The sequence below is a fragment of the Emydura macquarii genome, unplaced genomic scaffold (assembly GCF_026122565.2).
Source record: "Emydura macquarii macquarii isolate MOO-44397 ecotype Brisbane River unplaced genomic scaffold, CSIRO-AGI_Emac_v2 contig_1253, whole genome shotgun sequence".
In the NCBI taxonomy this organism is placed as follows: domain Eukaryota; kingdom Metazoa; phylum Chordata; order Testudines; family Chelidae; genus Emydura; species Emydura macquarii.
This window is the reverse complement of record NW_027131390.1, coordinates 35,886,730-35,902,685: the sequence shown is the minus strand read 5'-3', so window position 1 is coordinate 35,902,685 and position 15,956 is coordinate 35,886,730. Positions and strand designations below refer to the sequence as shown.

Sequence of the window (15,956 nt, the reverse complement as noted above, 5' to 3'; positions counted from 1 at the left end):
TCAGACTCCTGAAAGGAGTCCAGTAGTCTGGAAAGGTCGAGAAACACTGCCCTAGGGCCTTCCCTCCTGGATCGAACAACTCCAGAAACCCAGCCAAGACGATATGTTTGGCTGGGATCTCAAGCGAACATGGGTGCATTTTAGAGACAACCCAAAGTGACCGGACACAACTCTGCTCAGAGAGTCAGATTCTCCAAGAGCCTGGCCCCAATTCCACAGAGGCAACGAAACCAGACCACCTCCAACTGGATTGGTACAACCAGACCACCTCCAACTGGACTGGTACACCCACCCATCCAGCCCTGCCCTGCAGCGGCACTGGGAGCTCTAGCACCCCCTACTGGTCAGCAGGAAGCCCCTCTTCACCCCATGCCAAAGCTCCTGCGGCTTGAAGTGTCTGTTCCAAAGGGTGGGCACAGTGGCAAGACCCAGAGGGCAGAAAGGCACGTCCCCGCTGGGACTCCCCTTTGCCAAGGACGTCTGCAAGCCGCACAGGAGCCTGCTGCAAGTTCTCAATGTCACGCAGGCTACGCATGCTTATAAATGGCTCAGACAGAGGCAGGGAGCGGCTGGCAAAGGCACTGGAGTAACCCGTTGCAGACAGGCCCTGAGATAGTCACGGGTGTCTAGGCACCCGGATCATGTACACTTGGCACTGGGGACGGAGGCTGGATTCATTTCAGAGAGGTGCCACAGGGCTTGAGACATCAATCATTGTTATTTATTCACCTTGCAGAAGCACCCAACTAAGATCAGGGCCCCATTGCGCACGCTCGCCGCATAAGAAGCATCCCCACTCCAAACAGCTTACAGTCTATACAGCCAAGACATGGGTGGAGAAACCGAGGCACAGAGAGGTGACGTTACTTGCCTAAGGTCACACAGCAGGGCAGCGGCAGAGCTGGGATTAGAGCCGTCTCCTGAATCCCTGCCACGGCTCCTAGCCACGGGGCCACAACAGCTCTTGGTTCAAGGGAGATGATTGCTTAGGAAAGCAAATCTTTTTCTGCTACTTCCTGCTTCTGACCAGTCAGCAAGAGTTGCTGTCTTGGAAGCAGCAGCATTTCTAAGCGCAGCCAGACACTGAGCAGCAGAGATGGCCATGGTGGGACCCTACTGGATTTGGTAGTCAAGAGACCTGGGTCTGCCAAGTACTCACCCTGCAGCTGCGGATAAATTTCTTTCCCTCGCTGTGCCTCGGTTTCCTCATCTGTAACATGGGGATAGTCATGTTTTGGAACGTGCTTTGCGATCCCAAAATGAAAGAGGGCAAAGCTCATTAACAGAGATGTTCATGGGTTGTTTTTAACCCATCCCTGGGTATGAATTGGTTCAGCTTGGCTGTGAAACGATGGGGCAGAGGAGCGGGGGGCAGGGATATTTGGATCCCAACCTCCTTCCCCCGTTCGGGAGCCAGGTGGCCTTTGCCAATTGCCTCAGTACAGAGGGCACAGGCACAGGCACGCCAGCCAGCGCTGGACAGTTACCAAGTCTCATGGATTTCGTTTGACAGCAAGAGGAATAACACAACAGGCCAGGCCTGGGCTTAAACGCTCACTTCTCTCCAAAGCACCTTCCCATGGGCAAACCCCTGAGCGGCTTGAATCAGGGGAAAGGGACCATTCTGCCAGGGAAGAGCCACCTAAGCCGCAGACAGCGCAGACATTACCCAGAGATGCTTGAAATCTGACCGCTCATCCATGCTGACCATCCTTCTTCCGCTCAGCGAGGCCTGGCCCAGACGAACGTTTGGGCGGCGTCACTTATATTTAACTGGCCAACCTGACTTTTTTTTTTTTTTTTTTTTGGAGGCAAGGGGAAATTTGAAAAAGCTCACCCCGGTTGAACCCTGCTTGGAATGCCAGCCCAGCGGAGACTGGGTGTGGTGGGCAGAGACCATCTGTCCTGTGCAGAGACCTGCAGCCACAGAGCAGGGACAGAGCAGCAGCTGCAGGGCAGGCTACCCATCAGCGCACCTCACCTAGAGCCGGGTCAGGACTTGCCAGGGGACATTTACAAAGAAACAGGAAGCTTTTCATTTCGTTCAATGTCATTTGTGGGATTTTCCAGCTAATCATAACGTTCGTGTCATGCAGAAGTTTCCCTTTCAGTTTTTAAAAGGCAGAACAGTTTCAGTTTGAGGCCCATCCCCCCACAGGGGAAAACTCCAATGCTGCTAAAAAGCACAAGTGAGCAGTAACATCCCCAAAAAGCACTCTGCTCTCCAGGCCTCCAAGAACCTCTCCTCACATCCTAGGAGACTAACATCTTCAGCAGGACTCGCCAGCTCCTTCAGGCCCCAAATCTGATTTGCCTTCAAATCTAACCTAAGCATTCTGCATTACCACATTTGTACTGCTTAGACTGTGAGCTCTTCAGGGGAAGGGACTGTCTTTTGTTCTGTGTCCACGACTGGGGCTCCTAGGCCCTACAGAAAATAATAATATTAGCCTAGTAAACTCAACCAACATCAGTGCCTCGTTGCGCTAGGTGCTGTACACACCTAGTGACAGGCAGTCTCTGCCTCAAAGAGCCATCCATTCAGATGCTCAGACACTACGGTGATGAGTGCAGTATAAGAATCTATACAGAGGAGAATCTAAGATCACAAGAGATAGAACAGGCGAAAGGGATACAACCACAGGCAGAATATGGGGACCTGAGGCACGAAGAGATTAAGTGATTTGCCCAAGGTCACCCCGGATCTGTGTATACCAGTCTGTCTCCAAAACAGAAGGAGATTTTTTTTAAAAAGGGGGCACCATTTTGGGGTGACACAGCTAAAAAGTACATGCACCCACTGCTGGTTTGCAGCAAATGAATGGTCAGCACCCAAGTCCTGCAGACACGACTGATGCAGAGGGAATGAGAAGTCCAGCTGCATTTGACTCCATTTAAAATAAAATGGGAACATGTGCCAGCTAGGTATGGCTGGAAGGGGCAGGGAATCCCCAAGGATGAGGCAGGGCAGCAGAGAAAGGAAAAAAGAAAACCCAGCCAGAGCACCTTTCCTTTAGGTAACCTCTGGCAAAGCCAAGGTGCTCCCTCTGCTCCAGCCCCAGTCAGCACGCGCTGGGCCCTACGGACACACACTGGTACGTCTCAACAAGCGCCCTTTTGTTGAGAGGTTGAGGCTAATTCCATTCAGCATCCTTTTAAAAAAAAAAAAAAAAAAAAGACCCAGAGCAAGCAGGGCAGCGGGTTAAGAGCAGAGATCGGATTTCCCAGGACAGCATGTTCTGTGTCACCCTGCATGCCAGCAAGGGATCCCGGTGTCGTGAACTCCAGCCCACTCCGACAAGGACATGCTGGGGGGAGGGGGGAGGCGCCGGAGGGCAGATCCAAGGTGGGTTGCTCCAGCAGGTGAACAGCAACGCTGCAAAAGGAATCAGGGCTTGTGTGGGGAGCCCGATGTGTGAAGGGGAGGGAAACAGCCACAAGCTTAGAAGAAACAGCCAGATATAACTAGGTCTCCCACGAAGGCTGCGCTGGCCAATATCAGCAGTCATTGGACTGCCAGGGATGGCCATGTACAACAGACCATCACATGGGTCAGACACAAGCTTCCTGTTTGTTCCCTCTGCCATGCCCTGGGACCCAAGCCTGATTCTTCCCTCCAGGAGGAGGTAGTTTGGACTTGGTCTACACTGAAGAGTTTTGCCCGTTTGAAACCTACATGAACTACACCAGAGCAAAAACCAGGTATCAACAACGCACAGTGTTTTCACTAAGGGTCTGACCTGTGGCAGTTACACTGGTGCAAAAATCCATAGCACGGGCAAGACCTAAGTGACCCAAGCTTAAGGCATGGCATGGAGACTCCAAGGATCCACAGGTTCTAGTCCCCAAAGGGTCACTTCAGTTCTTTGTCCTTCTGAGACCTGTATGCAGGTTACACAAGTGAGACCTCAACAAGCCAGGGATGTCCTGTATACACACTAAGCAAGATGCTAGCACATGTGTAAGAGCATCTCCCCCAGGCCTCTGGCCACACACATCGCTCTGCTGTTTCCCAAAACAGCCATAATGTTTACATGTTTCCAATGTGCCCATCCCCAAGGCGCCTGGCCATCAGGCTCCCTCCCAGAAGTGGCTGCACTACAGTGGGGTACAAAGCAATTCTTGGATATAATGAGCGTGAAATGCCTTAGGATGAAGTGGCTACGTTTCTAGTGCCATGGCATGTAGCAGGTATAGGATGTGGACAAGTTGGAGAGAGTCCAGCGGAGGGCAACAAAAATTATTAGGGGGCTGGAGCACAGGACTTATGAGGAGAGGCTGAGGGAACTGGGCTTGTTTAGTCTGCAAAAGAGAAGAATGAGGGGGGATTTGATAGCGGCCTTTAACTACCTGAAAGGGGGTTCCAGGGAGGATGGGGATAGGCTGTTCTCGGTGGTGGCAGATGACAGAACAAGGAGCAACAGTCTCAAGTTGCAGGGCGGGAGGTCTAGGTTGGACATTAGGAAAAAGTTTTTCACTAGGAGGGTGGTGAAGCACTGGAATGGGTTACCTAGAGAAGTGGTGGAATCTCCATCTTTAGAGGTTTTTAAGCTGAGGCTTGACAAAGCCCTGGCTGGGATGATATAGCTGAAGTTAGTCCTGCTTTGAGCAGGGGGTTGGAGTAGATGACCTCCTGAGGTCCCTTCCAACTCTAATATTCTATGATTCTATGACATCCACAGATTCCAAAGGAGCTGTGCAGAGAAGGGGTTAAAAAACCCGCAAGCTCAGGATCCCAGCTCCTAAGGCCTACAGAGGCTGGGCGTGTCCCAGAAGGCATACCTCAGAGGAAGAATTATAGCCCAGATGTTGTAACACATCAGCTCCAGTTCATGCAGCCACAGATCCAGATGGAATGAGGTCCCTGCCATGGGTGGAGTAGCCAGCAGTTCAGCAAAGGTTCTCAAACCAGCTTCCCTCTCCTGCCTACATGAGGCTACTAGGCAAGACTGCTTCTAGCAATCTAATTCTTAAACAAGTAGCTCGGCCTTGAAAGTGGTCCCATTTGGGATGATCTCCTTCATTTAAATCCACGCAAGCCAATGACAACTCCCATGTGCATTTACACTTACCAGGAACGAATCCATAGGTACGGAGCTATCAGCACAGGGTTTTTCAAAGGCTATCTGCTGCAAGCATGTGCCAGTTTTACAATGCAGCCCCTGGCAGCACAGATCAAGATGGATCATTGCTTGTTGGAATGTGTGGTCTCCAGGGTTTGCAACTCCATTATAGAGAACCGGGAAAACTGGGTGCATGCCCTCATTTTGCTGCTTTAGAACAGAGAAGGGTAGATATTAGACATTCAGGTCTTGCCTATCCCACAAAGCTTCTGTGACAGATGGAGAAGTACAAAACCAGTGCCACCACACAAGTCCATAAAATGAAAGTTGAGCAACGGAGAGGAAGAAACTGAGCCATGTTTAAATCTCTGGGGTTTTTTTACTGCCTATTTAACTCCAGTGCCTACACACGTGGGAGAAAAGACTCAGCTCCTCTGAACTGACATCTCCAAGACACCTATTCCCCACACCCCAGGGGTCCTCCAGAAAAGCCAACAGAATCTAGATTTGACACAGCAGCTGGAAGGATCTTTGGCAGTCACAATGGGGGAAACAGAGTGTAAGGGATGGAAGGACTAGAGCAGAAAGAATGAATAAGACACCTGACCAGATTAGTATGACCAAGGAAAGAAGAAAGCTTAAACCAACAGAGGTTGCAGGAGACTGTGCCACTGGGAAATGTCCCAGAAGATAACACTGCTGGAGGGCAGTTCATCTGAGATCATCCTAGTGCAGCTCCATTGACCAAAGCAAATGTGGGAATGCTAATACAGATCAGCCACCTCCTTGCTACCTACCCCCAGGTCACCTATCACTTCCTAGAGCAGATTCATCAGTAATGGGAGAGAACCAGTGCAATGACAACATCACATGAACATGAAAGACGGGTAACTGAGGGAAGTGGCCCACTAGGGGCTTTACAGCTTTGGTTTTTGTTAACTCCCATTAAACTTCTATGCCCAATTAACATTTTGGAGAAAGAAAGTATGTGTGAAAGAATAAATGTCCCAAATCTGTTCAATGGAGGTGGCACAGGGCCCATCTCTGAGACCACCCACCCACCAAGTCCTCCCGCAAACACAGGGAAGCCAGAATTAACATTCCTGATATTTTTATAGGGTAAAAATAAAATGAGCAGGGCTTTCTGACCTCCTTCTTCCATCATAAAGCAGAAAAAAGAAATTAAAAAGCAGAAGCCCATTATTTTACTTTTGTCCTAATGTTTTACAAGTCACCTTTTAATTAACCTAAAAATAAAACAAAAAAATACAGAGCTATATGCCAAGAGAAATGTACCTATTCCAGTCAAACCATGGATTCGGGGTCACTAAAACCAATTCCAGTAAAACCTATTCTACACCGTACCAGAGAGTCCCTCATTCAGATCCCAAAATGTGACACTGGAATGTTCTCAGAGGTGTAGATGTGAATTACAAAGGGTGGGATGACAGATGTGACAGGGCTGGGTGACTGGTGCAAACAGGACACACACATCCATAATGATCACAAAAGGCGCCATCCAGTATCCAATATGCTGGCAAGCAGGCTCAGCAGCCCGGATTCCAGCTTTATGTTCTCCGGTGATTAAGACTGCTCTGGATACAGATTTCTTTGGTTCTTGTTTACACTAGTTCCACCTGTCCCTAATTGGGAGCTGAAGCACTATGGACCAAAAGGACAACAGAAGTGGGAGTCCTTGTGCATGCAGCCTGAGGCAAATGACAGCCTCTCTGTGCCTGCATCTATTAATACAGCCCTCATTATGGTGAAGCACCTAGACACAAATAGTACCAAGAGGTTATCCTCAGCACCCCCAGAAGTGTTATCATCCACAGGGACCTGAGACACATGGAGATTAAGTGACTTGCCCAAGGTCACACAGGGAGTCTATGGCAGAGCTGGGAATGGACCCAAGATAGCCTGAATCCCAGTGCCCAGCTCTAACCACTTGAACCTTCCTCCATCTTCTCCTCTGTAAAATAGCAATAACGATACTTGCCCTCCTTTCTACAATGCCGTGTGATACAATTGCTCTGTAAATGCCTCCAGTTTCTCTGCTGAAAGGGTGCTTTAGGATCCCCTCAGTGCGAGAGTCATCAGGGAATCACTACCAAGATCCCTATGCTTCTAAAAATCATAGGCAGAGGAAATAACCCCATCATCTAGCAGCAGAAGCCCATGAGATAATAAGCTACATCAGGAGTCTAAACCTCTCAACACCTTCAGAACCAGGGTGGAACACTGCTGATCATCTTCAGATGCAAGGGCCGAGAACAGGCACCTTTTTTAATCCCATACTCTTCTTCTGAGGAAGAAGGCTCCGCACCTTTGAGCCCTGTCAAATCTTCTGTGTACATTCTTATCCCCAACCAGCTGTGGAAGAATTCTAAGAAGTTAATCCTAAAATTAAAGTTTCAGCACGGTCTATAACGTGCTTACACAACACCCTCATCATCTAACCCTCTAATTAAATTAACTTTCCCAATCAGCCCCCTAGCAGAGAGGCAATGATCATCCCTATTTTATGGATAGAGAAATTACAACACAGTGAGGATACGTGACTTGTCCAAATTCACACAGTAAGTCAGTGGCAGAACTGAGAACAGAACCCAGGAGTCCCAGCTCTCAGTCCAGCCACTAGACCGCACTTCTACTTAAGGAGGTCTGAACTCATATTGACACCAACTGTAGAGCTATACAACATTGCAAGTACTGACACACCCACGGCTGTACGAGTCTCCAGTTTTCTGAACGCATTCCAAGTTTTAGAACAAAGGGGAAGAGTGAATCCATTGGACGGTAAACCAAGACTCCCAAAAGCGACAAGCAATTTTGGATGCCCAACTGGAAGGGACCTGATTTTCAGAGGGCAGGTGGCTCAGCATTTTCTAAGACTCTCATGTTTGTCACCCAAAAAAAATCACCAGTGATTTTTGAAAATCTGGACCTAAGCTCTTCAGGACATGGATCAGATACGTTCCTGCATTGATCAGCATCATGTAGACATAAAATGTTCTTGACTAATAAGATCCTCAGTAGTTTTCCCACCAGTGTTTAGCCAAGAGAGGTGCCCAATAGAGGATAGACAATAGAGTCCATATTTATTCACACGTGCATGTCAGTTTCTTTCTTGTACCGCTCATCTTTCTATTGAAGTCCTTTAAAACTGCTATCCCCAGGCCTCTAGTCAGATGAAGAGAGAGAGTTGGCTCTCCCAAAGATACACCACTGAGATGCACCTGTGCCATATTCATCACTCTCCCTCATCTCATCTCCATCTCCAAGACCAGGGCACCTAGCTTTGCCAGCATCACTGCCGTTCTGTGCAATGTGAAAGCTACTGTTCCCAGGCTCCATCCACTCCTGCAATACTTGTGCAATTGACATCTGCACCAAGGAGGCAGATGGCAACTCAGGGCTGGCAGGATGGATGAAAATGTCCAAGGAGTGCCAGAAACCACCCTCCCTTACTCATGGCCCATCGACTGGGCAACTTCTCACTCAACCACACACTGGCTAACGTAACAGCATTCAGACACTAACAGCCAGCACCCTCACCAAACTGACTCATGCCTCCAGGGTACCAGGCGATGCGACTGCCCAGATCAGTAAGACACATACACACACACGCGTGCTTTGATTGTGCTCTGAAAGCAAATAAGAGACAGACACACAGGTGCCTAGCTAGCAGTCTCTGCTGCACACTCAGGAAGCAGTTAAACCACGACATGGGTAATCTCTAGCTGTAGGAGGACAGGGAACGTGGCGGGGTGTACCCCCACCAACCCCACTGCACACTGAACCCCACATCACCCAGGGGGCAGTGTGAGACTCTGCCCTGCAGGGGGAAAGCAGGCCCAGCAATGTCACTGCAAGGGAAGGTCTCTCACTGCACCAACAGAGCTTCCCCTCCTTCTCCCCCACCTCCTGCAATGACTTTCCAACCAACGCTCCCTCCTTCTCTCCCGAGCGGTGCACGGCCCCTTTAAGAGGCCAGGCAAGATGGAGCCTTGCCTTGTCCACTGCATTAAAAAAAAAAAAAAAAACCAACCCACCCCACCCCCTTCGCTGCGCCCTCATCCGTCCGCAGCGCAGGGCAGAGAGCGCGGGGCAGCTGAGCCAAGGCTCCAGTCCCAGGCCCTGGCCGGGCTGGGTGCGCACAGCCCTCCCCCGCCCCCCAGGGGACCTTGAGCCTTGCAAGCAGCCCCCACTCCCCTGATCTGCAAGAAAGAGGCTGTTTCCTAAGGTGGAGCCTCCCCCACATGACCACATGGGGGGGGGGGGGACCACAGACAAAATGAAAGGGACTTACTTTCTCTTTCTGCTCCTCGGAGTGCATCTCCTCCTGCGCCCCCTGGGCTCGCTCCGGGGAGGGGGTGTCCTCCCTCTGCCTCCCCCCTGGGCGCGGGCGGCCGGGCGCACAGGCACGGGGCAAGCTCTGGGCGCTTGGCTGCGCTGGAGGGAGGGTGGGAGGGTGGAGTAGGTGGGTGGGGGAGGCTCTAGGCTCCTTGGTAGGGCTCTGCTCCCACTCAGCCTTCCTCCTCTTCCCCCTCTCCTCTTCCTCGCCTGGTGTTTGCTGATGGCAAGGGCGGGGGAGGGGGGGCAATGTTGTTTTCCCCCCCCTCTCGCTCTCTTTTCGTTTTCACCAGCTGCCTGTCCCTGACCCCACCCAGCGGCTCCACCCCATCCACTGCTACTGCCCTGTCAATCACCAGCCTCTTTAAAGCTGCAATGCACAACTTGGGCTCCCCCCTGGGTTTATTGTGCCGCCCCCTCCCCAGGCCACTGCCCCGCGCTCTCCGCAGAGGCTGCAGGACTCTCCCGAGTGGGGGGAAGGACCCCCCCACCCCTTCCCTTCCCCCGATCGCCTCTGCAGGGGGTGATTCCTTGGGGTGGGGGAGCTGCACGGATGGAGGCTGCTGCTCCTGTCCCTCCCTGACTCCACCTCCCCGTCCCTCCCGTGCACGAGCCGGGCTGCACGGCCCGGCAACACCCTAGCAGCTACTTCTCCGCTCCCGGCCCCTTTCCGTTTTGTCGGTGGACGTGGCTCTCATTGACTTTAGGGGGGAGGGTCCCCAAGGCTACGCCCTCCCCCCACACCCACTTCTGAGCCCGGAGACTTTCTGCAGCAGCACAGAAGCTAGCCAGGAGACTCTCTGCTCTTTCCCACGCCCTTTGGGGGGGACGGGGTGGCCAAGGAGAGGTGACCCCCCAAGCCCTGGTGCGGGGACCAGAGCTCACTTCCCAAGGGGGGAGGGGAGCAGGAGCCAGGGCTGGGCGTGGGAGGAGCAGGAAGCTGGTCCGTGCCCAGCTCAGGGGTGGTGCCGTTGTTTTCCAGCCCTTTGGCTCCATCTCCTTTTGCTCACTCACACCTTGCTTGCTTGGGAGCTGCTCTGCAGTCCAGCTGCATGGCAGCGCTTCCCTGGGTGTCCCAGCCCAGTGGGTTGGTGCAGTAGGGGTCAGGCAACCTCTGCCCTCAGGCTGGCTACATAAATTGCCTAGATCAGATGGGTTTTGTATCCACCCTCGCATGCAAACACTGCTTTGTCTCTGTCCCGACACTTTCCCTGAATGCTCTCCTGCCCTTAGAGATGCTACTGTTCTTGACCACGCTATGTAGTTTTGTACGATTCTTTCTGCTGGTGCAGCCAGTTCAACGGAGACATCCATGGCAGACAATACACTTGCCATCAGATCCGCAAAGGCGTAATAGGGACAGTTGTTCCAAGGTATTCAGCACCTCCATCTGTCTCCCATAGGAAGGATATTAGGGGGCTGAGGCACAGGATTTATGAGACGAGGCTGAGGGAACTGGAATTATTTAGTCAGCGGAAAAGACAAGTGAGGGGGGATTTGATAGCGGCCTTCAACTACCTGAAGGAGGGCTCCAGGGAGGATGGAGCCAGGCTGTTCTCAGTGGTAGTAGATGACAGAACAAGGAGCAATGGTCTCAAGTTGCAGTGGGGGAAGTCTAGGTTAGATATTAGGAAAAAGTTTTTCACTAGGTGGGTGGTGAAGCACTGGAATGGGTTACCTAGGATGGTGGTGGAATCTCCATCCTTAGAGGTTTTTAAGGTGCAACTTGACAAAGCCCTGGCTGGGATGATTTAGTTGGGGTTGGTCCTGCTTTGAGCTGGGGGTTGGAGTAGATGACCGCCTGAGGTCCCTTCCAACCCTAATCTTCTATGATTCTATGATGGGAAATTTACAACCAAATAAATTGGGTTAAAAGCTGGGTTTTTATACGCAAAGACCTCCACAGGAGGCTTCTCCTGCAGCTGTTTGATTTCCATAGCCCCTTTCAGCAGAAGACACTTTGCAAGTGTTCCAGAAGGGGGCAGGGGGTATGTTTCACCTGTCTCTGGGGCACAACCTGGTGGCTATTTGCAAGCAAGCTATGCCAAAACAGCACTCTAGGTCAGGAGCCAACCAAGCCCCTGAAATGGCTGGTGGAACTTGAATCGAGTGTCATGTAACTGCCTAACCTGAAATCCAGGCGGAGGATTGGAAGATCTCAGTGCTAATTGCCCAGGGATCATTAATAGACACCTCAGTTCTATGTCTCAGCAAGGCAGCAGCAGCCCCACCCCCCTTACACCACTAGCCAGTCACTGACATCATCCTCATCACTGATTTTATCCTCCCAATCCCCGGGAGGTAGATTAGCCCCTTTCACAGATGGGAGCTGAGGCACAGAGAGGGGAAGACCTACATCCTCAAATGCCTTGAGGCTCCTAACTTCTAGGATCTGGGTGCAATGACTTTCCTGAGGTCACACAGTGAGTTTATGGCAGAGCCAGGACTAGAATCCAGTGCTGCTGGATCCCAGTCTAGGGCTCTGACCGGGTGACTAGCGCACACTGTCTACTCAGGGGCAGTGGTTTAGGGAACTGCCTTGTAAGGTGTAATAGAGCAGGGAAATTTCCCTTGGAAGTCTCCCATCTAGCCAAGAGGAGGTTTTACCCCAGCCCAGGTGATATGGCTGTGTGCTTTTGCACAGGTAGAATATACTGGGAATACCCACCCACATCAGATGAGACAGGCCCTCTTGGGACACGGCATTACCTTTTGACAATGGGTACATGGGGGGCATTCACTTGGCACTTCCATCTCGGGTGGAATAGTCCTTCCTCCGCATGGCCACTCCTGCAAGTCATCCTGTGACCTCACCATGCCTTCCTCTGGATCTGGCCCCTCCACCCTCCATTACTCCTGATGTCACAGGTTCCCAGGGCTGTGGAAGCTGCTCTTGTTCCCCGGACAGCTGGCTGGCCTGCATGGACAGCCAGCTGGCAATGGCTTTGGGGAAGAGGCTGCCCACAAGAGGTTGCAGAAGATGGGAATCCGGCAGTGCTATGGGACCCAGCTATCCCTTCCCCTCTATGATCATCCCCACCCTTTCGAGGAGGTGTCCGAGGAGGAAACATCTGAGCCCAGGAATGTCCTACTGGTCCAGAACCCGAGTTTCCTGCCCCCCACCCCTGTCCCACTGGCATCTGGATCCTGAGTGGAGGGGTGAGGTGTTCTCATCCTGTCCCAGTGGTGCAGCAGTCAGATGTGGCTGCTGACAGTGCAGTTTCTGGCTCCTGGGACTGGGAGGGGAATCTGGCCTCACCCCTGGGAACAGTTCTTTCTCATGGCTGGGAGGGGAGGCAGCAGGGGCCCCTGAGCCCCTGCGTGGGGTGAGCTCCCTGTTGCCATGGATACATTGCTCAAGTCACATTTCATTACAAAGGGTGTTGCCAGCATCTGAAACTTACACACACAGAAGCGGGAAGGTCGGGGAACCAGCCCGGCAAGCAAGCTGTGTGGCCTTTGGAGCTGTGCTTCTTCAGTTTCTTTTCTAAGGAAGTTTGCAAGAGCGGGGAGGCCTTAAAGGGGCTGGGCAAGGCACACCCGGATCCGTCTGCACGCTGCACTGCTGTCAAGCATGGTACTGTGTGCAAGGCACTCTGAGGCTGTGTCAGGGCCCACCCTTGCTAGTCATGAAGCCCAACACACTTTAAACTCCTCTGGTTCACTCTCCTCTTCTGGGTTGGGATGAGGAAGGCAGAGGAGGGGGCCCATACGGTCACTTTCACTTCCAGTTTCACCCTCTGGCGAATTCAAAACATGTTACAGACCTGTGGACACTCAGCTCCTGCCTTCTCCTGGTGTGGGCAGTGGGGAAACTGAGGCTCAGAGCAAGGATGTGATTTTCCCTCAGTCATGCTCTTTTGGTGCCCAGGCTCTGGCTGTGTTGTCTGGGCTCATGACACTGCAGGAGAAAAAGCGCTTTTTAACCCTGCAAACTCTAGTCATTTTCTTTGTAATTTCATAGATGCATAGATTTTAAGACCAGCAGGAACCATTCTGATCATCTGACCTCCTGCATAACACAGGCCAGAGAACTTGACATAGTCATTCCTCTATCAAGCTTTTCCACTAAAGTTTTGTGTTCAGTGGCCATGAAATATGGCGTCATTCAGTGGCTATAGGACATGGAACCTTTCACCTTTAGATCGTTGGTTCAGCTGCTGCCCTGGGAGGTAGTGAATGGAGACCAAAAGATGTGACCATCTAGCAGCAGCTCGGAGTTTATCTGAAATGAAATGAGTTGGGACAGGCGACTCTGTAACAAAACTAAGGGGCTCTCTTGGTTCTCCAGCAGAGAGGCCAAGGAGCAAATGGGTCGTGGAGAGTGCCTCTGTTCTGTGGTTATGTTGAGGATTTCCCATTCCAGGGTTGTCAGGCTGGTACCTTTGCACCAACACTGAATTATTGTCTTAATGCAGCATGTTGCCTGTGGACTCATTGAAACCTTTGTTGCATTTAACATTGAAAAATCCTGCTGCCTGGGGTAATTTACAGACGACTCCTTCACCCAGAACTCCACTGCTGCTGACTCTATCTGCCAGGACAATGAGGCAGAGCAATAACTGACCAAAAGACCGCCCTTTCTGTGTGCAAAAAATTGACACAGCATGATGCATGAACCACTGAAGTGCAGCCACTTCTGGGGTGGAACATAGCAGCGCAGCAATGACTCTCCATGATTTTCAGGAGGGGTTGTAAAGAATAAATCCTCCAGGTGAAACTGGAGGGGGACTCTCAGCTCAACAGAAGTAATAATCACACAAACAGAGGATCCAGGCAGGACAATGGGATTAGCTACACCACAGGTTTATGCCCTGGGGTTTACTGAGATCACAGTCACAGGGGGCATGGCTGAAGGCATTAGCCGGGAAGTTCCATTTAGAAGTATTCCCTGCTGGTTTCCCATGCATCCTGACTCCCTAATTGTGGGGTCCTGTGCAGTGCAGTGTTACTTGCTCATCTGATGGTTCCCTCATTGGGCACGTGTCTGAGAAAGGCCTTCCCCCTGACTGCAGCTCCAGCAGGCCAGCTCAGGGTGGGCCTAAAGGCTAAAATTTTCAGAAGGGCTCAGCACCCAACTGCTACAAAAAAGCTCGGCAGGGTGGGAGCCTGGCCTTTTGGAAACCTAGCCCTTTGTTTGGGAGCTGAGCTCATTTTAAAAACCAGGCCCCAGAGCTCCAGCTGTGCACAGCAAAGAAACAGCTGGCTGTGCACCTGGTGGTCCTAGTCTGACATTTGCTGGCTGTGCTGGAGGTTCTCTTGTCACTAAGTGTCCTGCTGCATCTGGCCCTGGCCATGACCTACCGCTTGCCTTGGAAACCAAGTAAAGAGTTTGGCAGAGGCTATGGCAGAGTAACAAGTGGACTGAAAGGGCTCTGCAGGAGGAAAGTTCCTCTATGGCTGGTGGGTGGGTCTGCACTGTCTTCCGAATACCCCTGTGCGGCCATGACAGGAAGCAGAGTGCCTGATATTTGCAGATTGATCAAACATGGGTGTGGGGTGAGAGACTCCCCTTTCCTTCCAGTCTGCCCCTGCAGACGCAGGCCACAACTTGCCCAGACCTCAGCTATCTTGTGTTCTTGGCCTGCTGATTCAGCCACGGCTGTGCAGATAATGTCCTAGCAGCAGGAGCCGGATGACCAGACTTAGCACATCCAGATTCCTGGCTTGGAACAACCACAGAAGATCCTGCCCTGTGGTAAAGCCGTCCCAGGTTTTACACTGAGCCTGGTGTAGGCTGATATGGGATTTGGGGAAGGGGGGAGGCTCATGCTGTGAGAGTAGCCATGATTAATACAGCTCATCACTCGAGCTCCCACAAAGCCGGAGGCTTCCAGGTATCTGCAACATCAAGGCTTGTGACAGTCCCCACTAACTGGGCAGCTGTGTGCTCGGCCCCACATTGCAGGGAACTTGCATTTCACTCCAGGTCTCTCCATGTCCCAACAACAGGGGCTGGGAGCATTGGGCAGGAGGTAGCACACATCGCTGACCCCTTTGGCCAGTTATGGACTGGCACCGGGAAGTCCCATCCCCATCTCCTCAGTAGGCGAATGGGGGAGGAGATAAAATAGTGGCTCATTAGGGATCAGTGAGGCTGAAGAGTCTGGTGGGCAGAAACAGTCAGCTCCCTGGGACATGTACAGGAGCACTGCATTCACCTGGGGCACTCCCTGCTGCAGGGTGTCATTGAGGCCAATAGCTTGGGCTGATTCCAAAAAGAATCTGACGCTCACAAGAGTAGTCTCTGCATTCATTGCCAGCTTGGCTCAGAGACCCACTCCTTGTGCTTCAGAGCAGGCACCGATAGTAGCAATCTCAGCAGCGGGTCAGGAAGGAGGCACCTCTGGAGACAGCTTTGCACTCAGGTGCAGCGGGAAGGGCGCTATCAATACTCACCTCCAAGGGCCTGTGATGCCAGCCTCCATTGCCCGCTTATTACATTTCCAAACAAGCGCCTTTGTGCGTTCTCCCCTGCTGCCCCTTGCACATGGGAGGAGCGCCCCATATACTTCCACAAAGCTGCCTCATCAGCCC

At 51.9% G+C, this 15,956-nt stretch overlaps 1 protein-coding gene across 2 annotated transcripts in view; it reads right to left on the bottom strand.

Moving 5' to 3' along the window:
- KLF8 (KLF transcription factor 8) overlaps window positions 1–9,716 on the bottom strand; it is an 85,264-nt gene extending 75,548 nt beyond the window's left edge. For both annotated transcript variants that reach the window (XM_067548466.1, XM_067548468.1), the window contains exon 1: window positions 9,376–9,716. Coding sequence is in view for 1 of the 2 variants with exons in the window: in XM_067548468.1 (XP_067404569.1) it covers window positions 9,376–9,402 (27 nt within the window). In the remaining variant the exon portion in view is untranslated. The remainder of the gene's footprint in view (window positions 1–9,375) is intronic.
- Window positions 9,717–15,956: the final 6,240 nt, after the last annotated feature.